Below are 16,643 nucleotides of genomic sequence, written 5' to 3' on the forward strand. Positions count from 1 at the left end.
GATTCCTTGGCCCTCGGGGCAGCCTGAAAGACAGAGTGAAACAGAATCTTCTGGCGCTGTGTATTGAAAAAGGTTGCGAAGTACTGCTTTATATGGCAATATTGCCAGAGTAGAAAGGGTAATTCAGTAAGAATTGCCTGAAAGAGAAAACTCTTCACTCTGATTCTACTTTTACTGAGCAACTTTGCCATCTGTAATTTAATCTCTTAGGTAATTCTACCCACCAGGAAATGTTCAAAAAACTACAGATGGTCACAGTTGCCATGCAAAGTTATTTTTCCATTGCAGAATAATAAACTGACATTCTGGTTTAAAATCAGTTTGTTTGTTTTTTTAATGCTAAGCTGGCTATGACTCCTTAAAACCCTTCTTTTCGTCTATCTGCCTATTATTCCTTCAAAGAGAATTTCAAAACTCCGCTTCCAAAATTCATCTTTTTCCCCCCTGGTCTTTCCTCTGTCACCATGTCTTCTCCTCAGATCGGGTTCTTGCATTTCTGCCTGGTTGACCTTGACATGACATTTAAGAAGCAAGCTCTCGTTTTCTAGTCTGCTTTTGCCCAGAGCACTGTCTGTGGCTCCCCTTTCCTCTCTAGACCACAGCCACAACCCACAGCACCACCCAGTTCTAGGCCAAGCTCTACATCCCAGAGTCACACCCAGGTTCCCATTCCTACAGCAGCCCACACCTCCACTCGCTCCAGAAGGAATTAATAACACCTAAGAATTTGTCGCTATAGGGTCACTATGAGTTGGAATCAACTCGACAGCACTGGGTTTGGTTTTTGGTGGTTTTGGTATGAATCTGCATAGTATGAATCAGTTCCCTGGTGCTAGGTTACCATGAGTGAACTAACTGGGTAGTTTTTACACTAGGAGAATCTGCACCAGATCATGACCTATCAGGAAAATAGGTCAATATGATCCCTACACTAAAATCACCAACCGTTGCCGTTGAGTCAATTCTGACTCAGAGTGACCCTACAGGACAGAGTAGAACTGCCCCATAGGGTTTCTAAGGAGCGCCTGGTGGATTCAAACTGCTGACCTTTTGGTTAGTGGCCAAGCTCATAACCACTGCACCACCAGGGCTGCCTGAAACTACCAGGAAGCCCTATATCCATCATAGTACTACTACAGAAAACAAAGCTGCAAGAAGTCTCAAGGAAGCATTTCAGTTAACCTAATGGAGCATTGCTTAAGATGATGGTATGAGGGGATCACAAACAACAGTCTACAAATTGACCACAAACAGAAACCAACGAGCAGTTTTCAGATCTGAGCAACATACAAAGTTCCTCACATACTGGACTCTTCCACTGCTATATTTGTAGGTAGTGATCACTGCCAGCTGCAACATCTTTTTAAAGAACTGGAGTGAAACATACAGCTAACTACATTTTACATGATTTCCCAAAGCTCCTATAGAGACAGAAATCGCTTTATAATCTTTGCCATCAGTTCAGAGCCAGTGTACACAGAAGCAATCTCCAATCCATCCTGGATCCTCCATGATCAACATTTTACTTCCTAAACTAAAGTGCTGTAAATAGCAAATACCACAGACACGTTCCAGTTCTTAGGAATGTCAGTTTAAATAAAGTAAGTTAACTGAACAATATAAACCAAAGATAGCAAATAGCTGGCACACTAGCTGCTACTATTCCCATTGTTATTTACTCCCACAGTCTTTCCCACTGAATCTTCATGAGGTTTCAGAATTCTTATTAGTATCACATACCAGAAAGCCACTACCAATCCAAAGGATTGCCAAGCATGGAAATGTACTGGCCATCCCTCCTATAGACAGCCACTGCACATCTTCTTCCTCAGAAGCTGAAAAATAATTTTCTTTTAACATAAGACGAATAGTTCTCATGGTGGGTGGTGATGAAAATTTTTCCATTTTCTATGCCAATACATCCAGACACATAAGTTCTACATATTATACTTCTATCTGAACATATGAAGGCTAGAGGTCAAGATATCTGTCTTGCTACTCTAAGTGTGGTCCCTAGACCAGCATCATCAGCATAACCTTATTAGCAATGTACAACCTCAGCACCCACCTAAAGATACTGAATTATAATCTTCATTTAGACAAAGTCCCTGAATGATTCATGTGCATATTAAATGTGCTAGGGGACACAGAACAAAACACAGTTTTTAATCTCCAAATAGCCTATGCTTTCATGCATGTAAAATTCAGCACTCTGGGTTTAACTAGGTCTCTTGACTTAAATTCTAAAGTCAGATTGCTTACCTTCTTTATTTGAATTTAAGGGTAAGTTCAATACACATCAATGGGCAAATATGGTTTTCCAGAGTACATAATGATTATTAAGAATTTCACAAATATCTTCTCATTTAGTACTACAAATATTCTGGAGAAGCACAATTTTAAAACAGGAAAAAGAAAGGTTAAGACTTTTGCCCAAGAGCATGGCTAGTGTAAAACAAAAGATCTATATGCCCAGTTTTCTAACTCTTTTCACTACACTAGTATGTATCTTTCAACTTGAGAAATGCCAAGCATGTTCTTCCCTTTTGGTTTTCTAACTCCAGGTCTTTGTACATATCATTATAAGCCTCAAGTCGCAATAGTGAAGAATTCTATGCGGAAATACTGAACAATGCAGGAAGCATCAAAAGAAGATGTAAGGAATACACAGAGTCACTGAACTAAAAAGAACTGTTTGACATTCTGCCATTTCAGGAGGTAGCATATGATCAAGAACTAATGGTACTGAAGGAAGAACTCCAAGCTGCACTGAAGACAATGGTGAAAAGCAAGGCTCTAGAAACTGACAAGATATCAAATGAGATGTTTCAACAAACAGATGCAGTGCTGGAAGTGCTCACTCATCTATGCCAACAAAGTTGAAAGACAGCTACCTAGCTAACCAACTAGAAGAGATTAATATTTATGCCTATTCCAAAGAAAGGTGATCCAACCAAATGTGGAAATTATCAAACAATATCATTAATATCACATGCAAGTATAATTTTGCTGAAGATCATGTAACCACCCAAACCAGAATAGGAATGGGTCAGGTCCAGGTCCCACTGGGCACAACCTATCTAAACAGAGAAGTGGACATCGCTGTTAAGGTAAAGCAAAAGCATTTATTTAGTAGGCTAAGTAAACGAGTGTGTCGGGACTCTAGCCATCAAGGCAGTTCCCTGAAGCTGGGCAGGGGTCAGCTTTTATGTGATCATTACAGTAAGCAGAATCAGAAAGTTATACATATTCATGATTCCTTGTTGATTATTCATTGTAGGGCATGGCTAGGAATTGGCAGGAAGCAATAGACAGACCCTTCGCTTCTGAAACGGGCTCGGCTATCGCAGATGACATAAGTCTGGTGACTTTTTGTTCCTTGACATGAGTCTTTTTGTTCTTGGCATGAGTTTTCCAATCTATCTGTGCATGTCTGGTGGTTTGGCACCAGTTTTCCTGGGACTTGTTTATAACCCTTATCTGCAGAATTTCCCTGAAGTTAAAACAATGTAAGGACTACGAAGTGGTTAATCCTAGTCAAACAGTTCTGATCTGAAGCCCCAATATAGCCTGCCCCTATCGTGAGGGCCGGAATGTGGTTTAGCAAACATCTCAATCATTCAGAAGTGATTGCAACAGTTTATTGACAGGCTAGAAATTCAAGACAGATTCAGAAGAAGGCTTGGAACTAGGGATATCATTGCTGATCCTGGCCGAAAGCAGAGAATACCAGAAAGATATCTACCTGTTTTATTGATTATGCAAGGCATTCGACTGTGTTGATCATAACAAATTATGGATAACATTGTGGAAATGGGAATTCCGGAACACTTAATTTTGCTCACGAGGAATCTCTACATGGATCAAGAGGCAGTCATTTGAACAGAAAAAGGGGATACTGCATGGTTTACAGTCAGGAAGGGTGTGCTTAAGGGTTGTATCCCTTCACCACTCAACCTGTAATATGCTAAGCAAATAATCCAAGAAGATGAACTACGTGAAGAAGAACGGGGCATCAGGATTGGAGGAAGATGCATTAACAGCCTGCAATATGCAGGTGACACTAACTTGCTTGCTGAAAGTGAAGAAGACTTGAAGCACTTACTAATGAGATCAAAGCCTTCAGTATGGATTACACCTCAACATAAAGAAAACAAAAATCCTCACAACTGGACCAATATGCAACATCATGATAAATGGAGAAAAGACTGAAGTTGTAAAGGATTTCATTTTACTTGGATCCACAATCAACACTCATGGAAGCAGTGATACCCAATGCACCCAGGAGCTGCTCAGCCATTATTAAACAAAACCTGAAGTGATAGCACTGGGTATGGCTCAAATGGGATTTGTTCAGACCAAGGGGAACCTGCCCCCTCTTCTCCATTGTCCTCAAAGTGCTGGGTGTGGCTCAAACCAGTCAAACCCAGTTTACTAGCCTACAAGCCAAAGAAAAAAATACAATTTGTCTTATCACACCTGCACGCCACGATAACCTATGTAGTCCATAATGTTTGTCTGTACTTCCTTGTAAGAGATGGCATAAAAGGTTCTGCCTCCGTTTGTTCTGGGAGCTTGATTTGAGGTATACACCTCCTTGCTCCTTGCCTGTGCACTTGTAATAAGTGCTTTTCCTCCACCTTCACTTGATGAGAAGCTGCACTGAGCAGAGCCTACTTTGGGTAACAGCAGCAGTCAAGAAATCAAATGAAGCAATACATTGGGCAAATCTGTTGCAAAAGACCTCCTTAAAGGTTAGAAAGCAAAGATACCACTTTAAAGACTAAGATGTGCCTGACCCAAACCATATATGCACGCAAAAAGCGGGGCAATAAATAAGGAAGGCCAAGGAAGAATTGACACCTTTGAATTATGGTGTTGGTGAAGAATACTGAATATACCATGAACTGCCAAAAGAACAAACAAATCTGTCTTGGACGAAGTACAGCCAGAATGCTCCTCAGAAGCGACGATGGTGAGATTTTGTCTCACATACTTTAGACATGTTATCAGAAGGGACCAGTCCCTGGAGAAGAACATCATTCTTGGTAAAGCAGAGATCAACGAAAAAGAGGAAGACCCTCAATGAGATGGACTGACACAGTGGCTGCAACAATGGGCTCAAACATAAGAATGACTGTGAGCATGGTGCAGGACCTGACAGTGTTTTGTTCTGTTGTACATAGCGTCGCTATGAGTTGGAACTGACTTGAGGGCACCTAACGACAACAAGCATGTATCTGCAGTTACCCAGCTACGACAATGTTTATTTTTACACGCACACACACAAACTAAATGTTCATAACAATACGTAACAAAAAATCAATTAACGTAACAAAAAATTTTAATTAAAATTATCGATGAACATCACTGTTGCAGTGGGAGATTGGTTACACACATCACTTAAGAAGACAGTCACGTATCTTAGATGGGGCAAGTGTTAAGCGTGATCATCATATTTTGGGATCAGAAATCCCTGATGTTACCGTTTAAGAAGTTGACTTTCAGACTTCACTCAGAGTTGATTAGCCTCAAAGGGCTAGCTTAAACCCACTCAATTCTCAGAAATTGCTGCTGGGAACAGGAGTGACCTTTTCCATAACCAGCAAACTTATGTTTGTGATCTAAGAAACAATATTCCTAGTATTAAAATACCTAGAAAGGTGAAATATTAATCATAACCTAGTTAGAGAAGTAGGGAATCAGCTTAGAGAAACAGTTAACTATAAAGATCATTTGTAATCTATTATCTCAATACAACCTATTCTAGTTCTCTGACACCAACTAAATTGAAAGAATTCAATTCCAATCCAAATCTATTCAATTCAGTTCCTGTTCAATTGTACATGCAGTTCTTCCTCTGACCATAACCACCAGAGTTAGGTCAGATCTCAAGTTAAAGGGCACAGTCCTCCAGACTCCCAAGTCTACGCAAGACCTGAAACACCAATCAAAAGCCCATGAGATTCCAGGCCCCCTCACTTCTGACCTGTGGGCTTCCACTACTCCCTGGAGTTCAATAATTCCCTGGAAAGACTCACAGAACTCACAGGACACTGTACTTAAGATTAAAGTCTCATTATAGCAAAAAGGACAAAATTAAGAGAGGCATAGGGCAAGGTCTGGAAGGTTTCCCAGAGCTAAGCTTCCGTGTCTCTTACCACCAACTAGGAAGCCCATGGAGTTTCCATGTCCATAGCCTTTACTGTTATTTCATTATGTAGACATGACTGATTGAATCAGTCACGCCCCCAAACCAGGTTGGGCTGTCATCAGGAGCCATGTCTTTCTGGCCTGGCCAACTCCCAACCAAAACACATCTTACTGGCATAAACCATCAGGTGTTGTTTGGAAGCCTCATAAAAGACACTTCAGTTACTGGGGAAATTACAAGGTTTTAGAAGTTATCTCTCAGGAACCAAAGACAAACGACAAAATTCTTTAGGTGAACTTAATTGTAAACCCCACAGTAAACAGAAACAATATTTTGGGGCCTTCTCTAACAACAGATTCATGTATTCCATTACTCTTCCTTGAATAAGGTCTTTCTTCACTGCAGTAATAACAAAGTCAATTAAGCATTAGCTTCCTTAATAAAATTCATTCTAGTCTGCATCCCAGATGGAATTGGCCACTCCAAATATTGGTAGCTGAATACTAATAGGCAGCCCCTGGTCATCACCACAATTGAAAACCTCACCCAAGTTGTACTGATTCATGATACAGGACTCATTCACAAGAGACAATCAACCTTCCTTCCAAGTTCTGGAGACATTTTCTTGTCCCTTTACAGATCACATAATTAAAATCTTGCCTTATGATTTTGTAATGCTACAAATATCTTTCTAATGAAGAGTCTCCAGATAATTCATGTACTCCACGACTCGTTTTTGTAAAGCTCTGGTGATAGCTAAGGTAAGAACTATGTCATATATGTTTGCATTTCACCTTGTAAAAATTTAAAACATGAAAGCAATGATATTGTGACATTCCTCAAAAGAGAAACAGGTGGGACTGGTATAGCTGGAAGGTGACAGGGAAAAGTAGTGTTGTAGGCATAAGAATTCTTCTTACTGAATACATTCTCTAAAATGCTGTAAAGAATATAGAGACTTTATTAGTAAAAGCACTTTCCCAATGGTACACCCAGGCTGTTTCTGGTTTTGGCCATATTAGTCTATAAATGCTTTTTATATTTAAATGCTTAAGGGCAAAGAAGATGGTAATTTTCTGAAGGATTCATGTCAACCTCTCTCAAAGCCTTGCTCGATATTGACAGCTCCTTGTTATTTGTACTAGGAGCATCTGCTCGGTCATAAATAAGTCCAGGACCAAATGCAGCGGATTACAAGTATATTAAGTATATGTGCAAAGTACAGGATATCAGATTTCTGATTTATTTGTGCATATTATACATTTATTTATCTACTGCAATATGAAATTACCTAAGTGCTAGACTTTAAACCCAAGAAAGACTCACTTCGGCAACTATCGTTAATTACCTTAAGAAACAATGTCAAATAACATTACATAGTAAACTCTTAATTATGCATGTGAACACAGCCCAGGGATATAGGGATAATTAGCATTCACAAATAATTCTCAAACTTCATTTTAACTAAGAGTTAAAGCCTCTCCCATGAATAAACCTCTTACTTGAACATTGAATATAGCAAAACTGACTGTCTAAATGTTTAATTTTGTTATCCCTGACTACCTTTTGATTGAAACACAGTCAACCAAAGAGACAAAAAAGCAAAGGGGTTAGATTATTCACACATTGGATAATAAAATCCCTAAAAGTCTAGAACTGTTTATATTCATAAACGTGATTATTTGGAGAAGGTTTGCAAATTGCCAAATGTTGGCAGTCGCGACTCTGATTTCTCTGCAAGTTAAGTGAACCTGATTTTAACTGCGGAAGGTTGTGTTATGTTGGAGTCCCATCACTTATTTTACGAAGATGTCTACAAAAAGTTACCTCATTGAGTTTGTCTCATGTTAACAATTAAACTACATGTTTACAGAAACCATTTAAATTCAAACAATTATGACGCAATGCCAAGTTAGCATGCACTAACAAAGACATTGGATAACTGTATTTTTGATGTCATACATGCAAAGTCATCTGAATTGTCTTTGAAATAAATAAAAAGGACTATTACTGTAAAAGACAGTTTGTTACAGCTATGAAAATAGTATAAAACCTCATTTAAGACACTAAAGCACCCACATATTTAATTCTAGTTGACTCTGAACTATTGAAGCTTATAAAAATAAATAAAAATCATTTTTGCATCCAATAAAATACTACATATTTTCTTTGATCTTTACAACTAAACTCTTCAAAGCTCCATGTGGCTTGGATGTGTACTGAGCCTGAATCAAGACAGGTTAATCAGTTTGCCAAAGCTCATAAAAAGAATCAAAGCTGGATCTCTGAAGTATCGAATTAAAGCTGGAAGGGATTATAGTCGGACAAAAGATAAAAGGAAGATTTTGGAGTTTCCTTGATATCATTAAGAATAAAAGAAATAACTCTCCCTATCTGTCTGAGGAAAGGAGCTATCTCTTATGAACCCTCCCCAACACCCCAGTCTGATTAATCTATATGAATAGAAGAGGGGAGCTCTCAGCCTTACACAATAGTGAACTTAGTTATCCACATATGGATTACTCAATTTTTCTGGTGCTTCCACAGATAATCGCTCATCACTACCTGGTTTCTTCCTCACAACTCTGAGTCTTGTCAGCTCACCAGGCCATTATTTGGGTGCTCCAGAAAAAAAAAAGAAAACATAATTAACTATTGTCATTATTGTTAAATAGCCAAAATTAAGACTATCTAGGAAGATGATGTTGCCAAAAGAAATCATTAAAGCACGGAACAACTGGACAACCTTCAGAATCAAGGCTTCGGTATTTTGAGCTCATCAAAGCCCAATGTCAGAAGTCTTTCACTAGTCTCCTAACGTTTCATGAGGCGCTATTCTTAGGGCCTGAGGGACTGTTTAGGAAACCCACAAAGCAAAAGGAAGGTTGGATCAATTTTCTGTGTCGGTTTAACATAAAATGCAATCTAAAGTTTACTGAGTGGTTACTAGGTACGAGGCCCTGGGAGGGTGTTCTCCCTGCCCTTCTCAAGAAACATGGGAGCTTACACTCTTAACTGCTGAGAAACTCAGCTGGTAGTTATCGGGGCTCAGCGGCCTCGCTCCCCAAAGAGCGCCCCCACTGGCAAGTCTGCGCCCTTGCCCACAGTACCGGTCACCGCGGCCCCAGCAGGCTGCGCGTACGCGGGAAGGATACGCTCCAGGTAGTAAGCGCCTTCAGTGGCCACCGCGTCCGCGGTATCTGCAGCTGCTGTTAAACCCATGCCTGACGCTTCTTCTAGGACCCGCAGGGCCGAGATGGGCATCCCTTGCTGCGCGGCCATCGCCTGAACTCCCGGTCCCCGCCCCCGACGGGCCACAGCCGTCCCTCAGGGTAACCGTGAAGACGCTTCCCAAAGGCGCCACGCAGCTCTCGCGAGAACCCGGTCCCTCCTCACTATCCCCTCCCCTTTGGCCAGCTGCGGGCAAGGAAGGGCTGCCCGGGCTTTCTGAGCTAGCTAGCGCCCTCTGTGCTTCCCCGGTTACCAAGGCAACGTTGTTGCCTAGTTACCCCACAGAGCTCCGGACGCAGCTTCTGAAATAGACGAGTCTGAGATGCGAGAAAGAGTGGGCTTGGATTAACAGCTTCTTAACGCCGCGGCTTGGTTCTCTTTTCGTTTTGACCCAATCGCTTCTTTCTCACTTCTCATTTTCTTTGTTAAACTGCCTTTCTCTTAGTTCTTACATCTCCATCGCCAATCCCCGATGTTGGTAGAGTCTCAGTTGTCCCTAAGGAAAACTCCTAAAAATGAGTTAGATCCTCAGCGCCTAGAAAGGAAAGAAAGAAAATAAAAAGTCCTAGACATCATAATTCTGAAATTGACCCAAGGAAGCCACCAAATGTCTCCCTAGATGCTCACCAATAAGGAACTAGGGGTAGTCACCTTAGTTAATTCCATTTTTGTTCTCCTTTAATGCATTTAGCTGAACATCAGTTTTGACTTTTGTTTTATACGCCGGGACTTGGGATAGTGTTTTTAACATTGATTCTTGCCGGGGTAAAGCCACTTTCATGAGAATTATGAGGAACGAACGGGCCTAACATAATGTATGATAGGTATTTGCCCAATCATGTGTAGTCCTTTTGATATTTTATATTGTATTGGAAGCATCTGAGAGACCCATTTCTTTGCAGACTGTTTTTCTCTTCTATATTTCTTGAAAAAAAACATGCCAAACCATGACTCATAATAAAAGCTTCCATTTATAACCAAAAAATAGCAGTGACTTCTTCTCCCCACCCCCGATGTGGTAAAATATATATATCAAACCATTTGCCAATTCAACAATTTTTACATGTATAATTTAGTCACATTGATTACATTCATCATTTGCGGTCATTAAGTGGTGACTTCTTAATGAGGGTGATTTAAGAGCCTGGGCATTGGCCAGACAGTCTGAATTCAAAACCTGGCTCAAGCACTTACAAGCTATGAAACCTCGGGCAAACTACTAAATGCCTCTAGACTTCAGTTTCCTCATTTGTAAAATGAGTACAATAATATCACCTAAAACAACATAAAGCATTGAGAACTTACCAGACACATGGTAGGCACTAAGAAATGTTAGTTATTATATCTATTGAATTTAATCGTTTGTTTTGTTTTTGCTTTTTACAATAATCGAGGGTCACAATTAGATATAAGAGTTGGAGAATTGGTTCCAGGTACAGCCAGGTTGCTCCTTAGTAAAGAGGATGGTGAGAATTCAGCTTGCTTACTTTGCACATGTTATCAGAAGGGACCAGTCTGTGGAGAAGGACATCATGCTTGGTAAAGTAAACGGTCAGCAAAAAAGAGGAAGACCCTCAAGAGATGAATTGACACAGTGGCTGCAAAGATGGGCTTAAACATATCAAGGATTGTGAGGATGGTGCAGGACCATTCAATATTTCATTTTGTCATACATATTTTTTTTAGGATGGCTCTGAGTCTGTAATGGATCAATTACTTTTGTGGGTAGCCTTTCTAGCCATGGTCTTATGATTCCAGCCCAGGGTAATTGTGGCCTACCATGGGGATTGACCAGTTTTGCCTCAAAAGAGAGCCAATTCCAAAGCAGAGAGGAGCCCGCCACCAACAACAGAGAGCCCCCAGCAGCCAGAGACAGAGCGGTGTGCTTCCTGGCCCACGAAGAGAGATAGCTGAGTGCCTTGGGGCATAGACTTAGGCCCAGGGAGATATGTGCCTGCGAGCACAGCTGGAGAGAGGCTGTCCTGATCAAAGAACTGTATTCTGAGTGTTCCTAAGCCTGAATTGTAACTAACAACCCCATAATTGTGACTATGATCTTTTGAGTTCTGTGTAGCCATTGCAGTGAATTATCGAACCTAGCAGAGAAGTAGATAGTGCTGTGTGAGGGATGGTTGGTGTCAGAATTAGTAAAGATGGCAGAGGAAGGAGGCTTGTCTGGCTTCCACCTCATGGGAGTCAGCCTTGCACTGTTGATCTTGGTTCTCCTTATGCCTTGTGAGTTTGGAGGAGGTCAGACACTGCCCCCAAGCCATTTTTACAGTCAGAGCCAACTCAAGGGCACCTAACAATGACGATGAATTTGATAACAAGGAGTAAGAAAGTCTGCTCCTTGTTCCAGAAGGAGGCACTACCTCATTCTCTAAGTTTGCTTCCTGTAAACACAGCCTTGAGAAGTGGCCTGGTTAAGGAGCCAAAGGGGCCTTGCTTTCTTGGCACAGTCAGCAAGACATGTAGAAGCATGTCCATGGAGGAGAGTCTCTCAGAACAATTAATGTTTCTTTTCTTTCCTTTTCTTTTCTCTTTTCTCTTTCTTCTTTTCTTTTCTTTCCTCTTTTTTCTTTTCTTTTCTCTTCTTTTACATGGCTGTCCATTTTTTAGATATAGTATGTCATGTTTGAATCCTGGCTCTTCTCTATTACCTTAGGTAATTAGCTCAAGCTCTCTAAGCCTTAGTTTCTTCTACTCTAAAATAGAGATTTTAATACTTACTTCACTAAAATGTAAAGAGTAAATGAAGTATGTGAAAGCACCATTCACCATATCTGGCATATCAAATGTTTTTTAATATTTGTCAATAAAATTTACTTACAATATTGATTGACTATACCAAGCTCAAACTGCATTTTATACTTGTAAGGAACCTAAACATATAGGAACATTTATAAGCTAAAAAAAATATATTTTTAGAAAGAGTCAGAACTCAAAAAAAGGAGAAAACTTTAAAGAGACATAATAAAATAAATAAATTATAGGCCAAGTCCACTTCTTAAGGTAGAGGAGTAAATGAAACATTTTGGAAAAGATTTCATGTCCAAACAGCTAAAAAAAAAAAAAAAAATTCTTTAACTCAAAGAAGTATCACTAAGCGACACTCCAAAAAATTCTGGAAGTATATAAGATTTCTAAATAACCTAAGTTTCAATTCAGGGTTATCAATTTGATTATGCCCATTACTTGGAATTTAAATTTAAAATTCACCTAAGATATTTTATGGCTCAGCTACAATTTGAACATACTCCACAGTACTTTTAAAATTTTAAATTAGAGGGCCCTTTAACATTTTTTTTAACATTTTATCTTGTGTACTTTTGATTTCTAAAATGGAGAAGCAATATTTTAAACACCAATGAAATAAAAGCAAAAAATAATAACATATGCATAGAATCAACAATTGCTTTCAGGTTAAAAAAAAAAAAAAAAAACAGTATCCGACCTTTTGTGGTAATTGTTAACATCTTCAAACTAGTGTGTCTTTGCAGGGAATTAATTTTAAAAATAATTTTACATTTGAATTCTTGTTAATTTTTATTTTAATTAAAAAGGGGCATGAAAGCCTTCTTGAGAGAAAATAAGAACTCAAATCACAGTAATAGTTTGAGTTTTAATGCCTTTCCATCCTATAGTCCTTCCCTTTAAAAATGTTTTATAAACTTTCCTGAAAAGGAAAAAAAAAACTGCTTTAACATTTAATGAATGACAGCAAGCTAATTAGTTTCCCTTTGAATATGTTACTGAAAGGGGTAAATAAAGAAAAAAAGTGGAGACGGTAAAAATAAGGCGACAACCAAAAAGAACAACAGATTTTATCTCCTCTCAGCCCAAAAGCTCTATTTTTGTAAAAGTGAAATTATTTTTAAAAGCAAAGCCAGAAAGGAATCTAACAATGGATTTACTCTCAGCATTTGTTATTTCAAGACAGAAAATATTCATATGCAAGGGTACAGTACAGTACCATTCAATTTTCAGAAGTTACGGCCATTCGTTTGCTACCAATAGAGCCCAAGCCATTTACTAATGCATTCTTTTGTAAAAGTAGCTATCTTATTTTCTTTCAAAACTTCACAGTAAGTGGTAGCCAGCTTTAGAACTTCTGAATTCATAGAGGTAGTAGTAATTTCCTGTGGTGGAAAATTATAATTTTTCAATGACCCAGCTTATATTTTCCCTTCACTAACAGTCATTTGAAAATTCATGCCTCCCATGTGGCTCAAGTAAGGTCAATCCTCTGACTCTAGTGAGAACACATGACCCAGTAAGCAAGCACATCCCATTTCTTTTGGCTGTAGTGATCAGTTCTGTAGTTGGCATGTGACTAAAAGGTAACAGTGGGACTCTGAGAATTTGTTGAGCATTCTGGAAAACAGATTCTCACTCTGTTCATTGAAATTTAAGTTCTAGGGTTGATACAACCATCTTGCAACTGTGAAGGAAATCTCTGTCCAAGAATTGAGCCAACATGAAGGACCTGGTTGAAAGAAAGAGTAAAGCTCAGTCCAGATGAAATCGCTTGAACCTGTAGTATAAATACATACATTTCCTTGCTGTGTCAGCTGAGAGGACCTAGAAGCAATGACACCCTCATAGCAATGAGTACATTTTGCAGGCAGACTCTGGTTTCAATACCATTCTTTAATAAAAGGAACCAGGACTACAAGAAGAATGAACAAATCGGTCTTAGAACACAACCAGAATGCTCTTTAGTTTCTATTGTTGGTATGTTTGAACCCATTGTTGATGCTGTAGTGTCAATCCGTCTCATTGAGGGTTTCCTTCATTTTTGCTGACCCTCTAAGTTACAAAAAAAGATGCCCTTTTCTAGGGATTGGTCTTTCCTGATGATGTGCCCAAAGTAAGCAAGCGGAGGTTTTGCCCTCTTTGGTTGGTTCTAAGGAGCCTTCCGGTTGTATTCTAAGATTGATTAATTAATTCTTCTGGCAGTCCGCCTTATATTCAATATTCTTCACTAATACCACAATTCAAATGCATAAGAACCTTCTTCAGTGTCCAGCATTCACATGTACATGAGGCGATTGAAAAGACCATGGCTTGGGTTAGCACATCTTAGTCATGAAATATTTTTACAGACTAAACTAAGACCAATATGCCTCTTGGAGCTTACCAAATCTGCTCAATTTCAGCTACTGACATAACAATAAAATTGAGCACAGTTTTCTCCAAAACATTCCCTATGTATCCCCCTAGATTTCTATTACCCCCAGGGATTCTCTTTTAACTTACTGGGGAAATTAAAATAAGCAGGAACCCCGAGGGCAGTAATTCTCGAAGTTTGTTCCAGACATCAGGAAAATTAATTTTACTAAAATTATTCCTACATTTCTACTTTTACCTATTTTTAAATAGAAGACAAATTTCCCCAATAGAGCTAAAATCTTAGCTAGGAAATAGTCTAACAATGTCATCCAATCTCTCAAATAAGCATCTCCAAACTCAAGGAATTTGGCAGTGAATTATCAAATATAACAAGTTTAACCTGGATGTCAACACACTTAAACCACATCTAAGGGGTTAAATTACATATCACTTGGCGACATTAAATTAGAAATGTGAATTATAATTTTGCAGTTCTTTGACTCATAATCTTGAACTTCTGAGTCCATAGAAAGAATCCATTTGCCATGGTGATAGTCAAATTCTGAAAAAAGTTATTATTTCCATTTCATTTCAACATTTAAATAAATGTGTGCGCATAAACCATATTTGGAATAAAAATGACAAAATATACTTAAATAAGGAAAAAGGTATAACACCATTGCAAAAATGGAAATTAGTGGTTGATTTTGTAGAAATTAGTATGTTGTTCTATTTATTTTAAAATATATTTGTTCTTAAAGTAATTCAAGAGTATACCCATAGAGCTACTGTACCAGTGCTTATAAGGTATTACCTTGGAGTCCTAGGTGGTACAGCTCAAAAGGCAGTTGTTGTTACTGTTGTTGTTAGGTGCAGCAGAGTCAGTTCTGACTCATAGCGACCCTATGTACAACAGAACGAAACACTGCCTGGTCCTGCACCATCTCTACAATCGCTGTTTTGCTTGAACTCGTTGTTGTAGCCACTGTGTCAATCCACCTCGTGGAGGGTCTTCCTCTTTTCTGCTGACCCCCTATTTTGCCATGCATGATGTCCTTCTCCAGGGACTGATCCCTCCTAACAACATGTCCAAAGAATGTAAGACACAGTCTCACCATCCATGCTTCTAAGGAGCATTCTGATTGTACTTTTTCCAAGACAAATTTGTTCGTTCTTTTGGCAGTCCATGGTATATTCAATATTCTTTGCCAACACCACAATTCAAAGGTGTCACTTCTTCAGTCTTCCTTATTCATTGTCCAGCTTTCACATGCATATGATGCCATTGAAAATACCACAGCTTGGGTCAGGTGCACTGTAGTCTTCAAGGTGACATCTTTACTGTTCAACACTTTAAAGACGTCTTTTGCAGCAGATTTGCCCAATGCAATGCATCTTTCGATTTCTTGACTGCTGCTTCCATGGCTGTTGATTGTGGATCCAAGTAAAATGAAATCCTTGACAACTTCAATCTTTTCTCTGTTTATCATGATGTTACTCATTGGTCCAGTGGTGAGGATTTTTGTTTTTTTTATGTTGAGGTGCAATCCTACTGAAGGCTGCGGTCTTCGATCTTCATTAGTAAGTGCATCAAGTCCTTTTCACTTTCAGCAAGCAAGGTTGTGTCATCTGCATAACACAGGTTGTTAATGAGTCTTCCTCCAATCCTGATGCCCTGTTCTACTTCATATAGTCCAGCTTCTCAGATTACTTGCTCAGGATACAGATTGAATAGGTATGGTGAAAGAATACAACCTTGACACGTACCCTTCCTGACTTTAAACCAATGAGTGTCCCCTTCCTCTGTCCCAACAACTGCCTCCTAATCTATGTAAAGGTTCCTCATGAGCACAATTAAGTGTTCCGGAATTCCATTCTTTGCAACGTTATCCATAATTTGTTATGATCCACACAGTTGGATGCCTTTGCATAGTCAATAAAACACAGGTAAACATCCTTCTGGTATTCTCTGCTTTCAGCCAGGATCCATCTGACGTCAGCAATGATATCCCTGGTTCCACATCCTCTTCTGAAACCAGCCTGAATTTCTGGCAGTTCCCTGTTGATATACTGTTGCAGCCGTTTTTGAATGATCTTCAGCAAAATTTTGCTTGCATGTGGTATTAATGATATTGTTCGATAATTT

At 39.2% G+C, this 16,643-nt stretch overlaps 2 protein-coding genes across 7 annotated transcripts in view; both read right to left on the reverse strand.

Moving 5' to 3' along the window:
• The window catches only part of LOC100669072 (sperm-associated antigen 16 protein), a 39,387-nt gene extending 29,936 nt beyond the window's left edge, over positions 1-9,451 (reverse strand). For both annotated transcript variants that reach the window (XM_064286710.1, XM_023541800.2), the window contains exon 1: positions 9,310-9,451. In XM_064286710.1, coding sequence (XP_064142780.1) covers positions 9,310-9,436 — 127 coding nt within the window. In that variant the 5' untranslated portion in view covers positions 9,437-9,451. The remainder of the gene's footprint in view (positions 1-9,309) is intronic.
• The window catches only part of LOC111747568 (sperm-associated antigen 16 protein-like), an 803,762-nt gene that overhangs the window by 754,344 nt on the left and 32,775 nt on the right, over positions 1-16,643 (reverse strand). Inside the window, exons 2-3 of one of the 5 annotated variants that reach the window (XM_064286707.1) lie at positions 9,838-9,920; positions 8,720-8,776 (exon numbers count right to left, since the gene is read on the reverse strand). The exons of 2 other annotated variants lie outside the window; for them this stretch is intronic. Coding sequence is in view for 1 of the 3 variants with exons in the window: in XM_064286706.1 (XP_064142776.1) it covers positions 9,838-9,845 (8 nt within the window). In the remaining 2 variants the exon portion in view is untranslated. Of the gene's footprint in view, positions 1-8,719; positions 8,777-9,663; positions 9,779-9,837; positions 9,921-16,643 lie in introns of those variants that run through there. 2 more of the 5 variants (XM_023541783.2, XM_064286706.1) reach the window with 2 other exon arrangements.

The sequence above is a fragment of the Loxodonta africana genome, chromosome 6 (assembly GCF_030014295.1).
Source record: "Loxodonta africana isolate mLoxAfr1 chromosome 6, mLoxAfr1.hap2, whole genome shotgun sequence".
Lineage (NCBI taxonomy): Eukaryota > Metazoa > Chordata > Mammalia > Proboscidea > Elephantidae > Loxodonta > Loxodonta africana.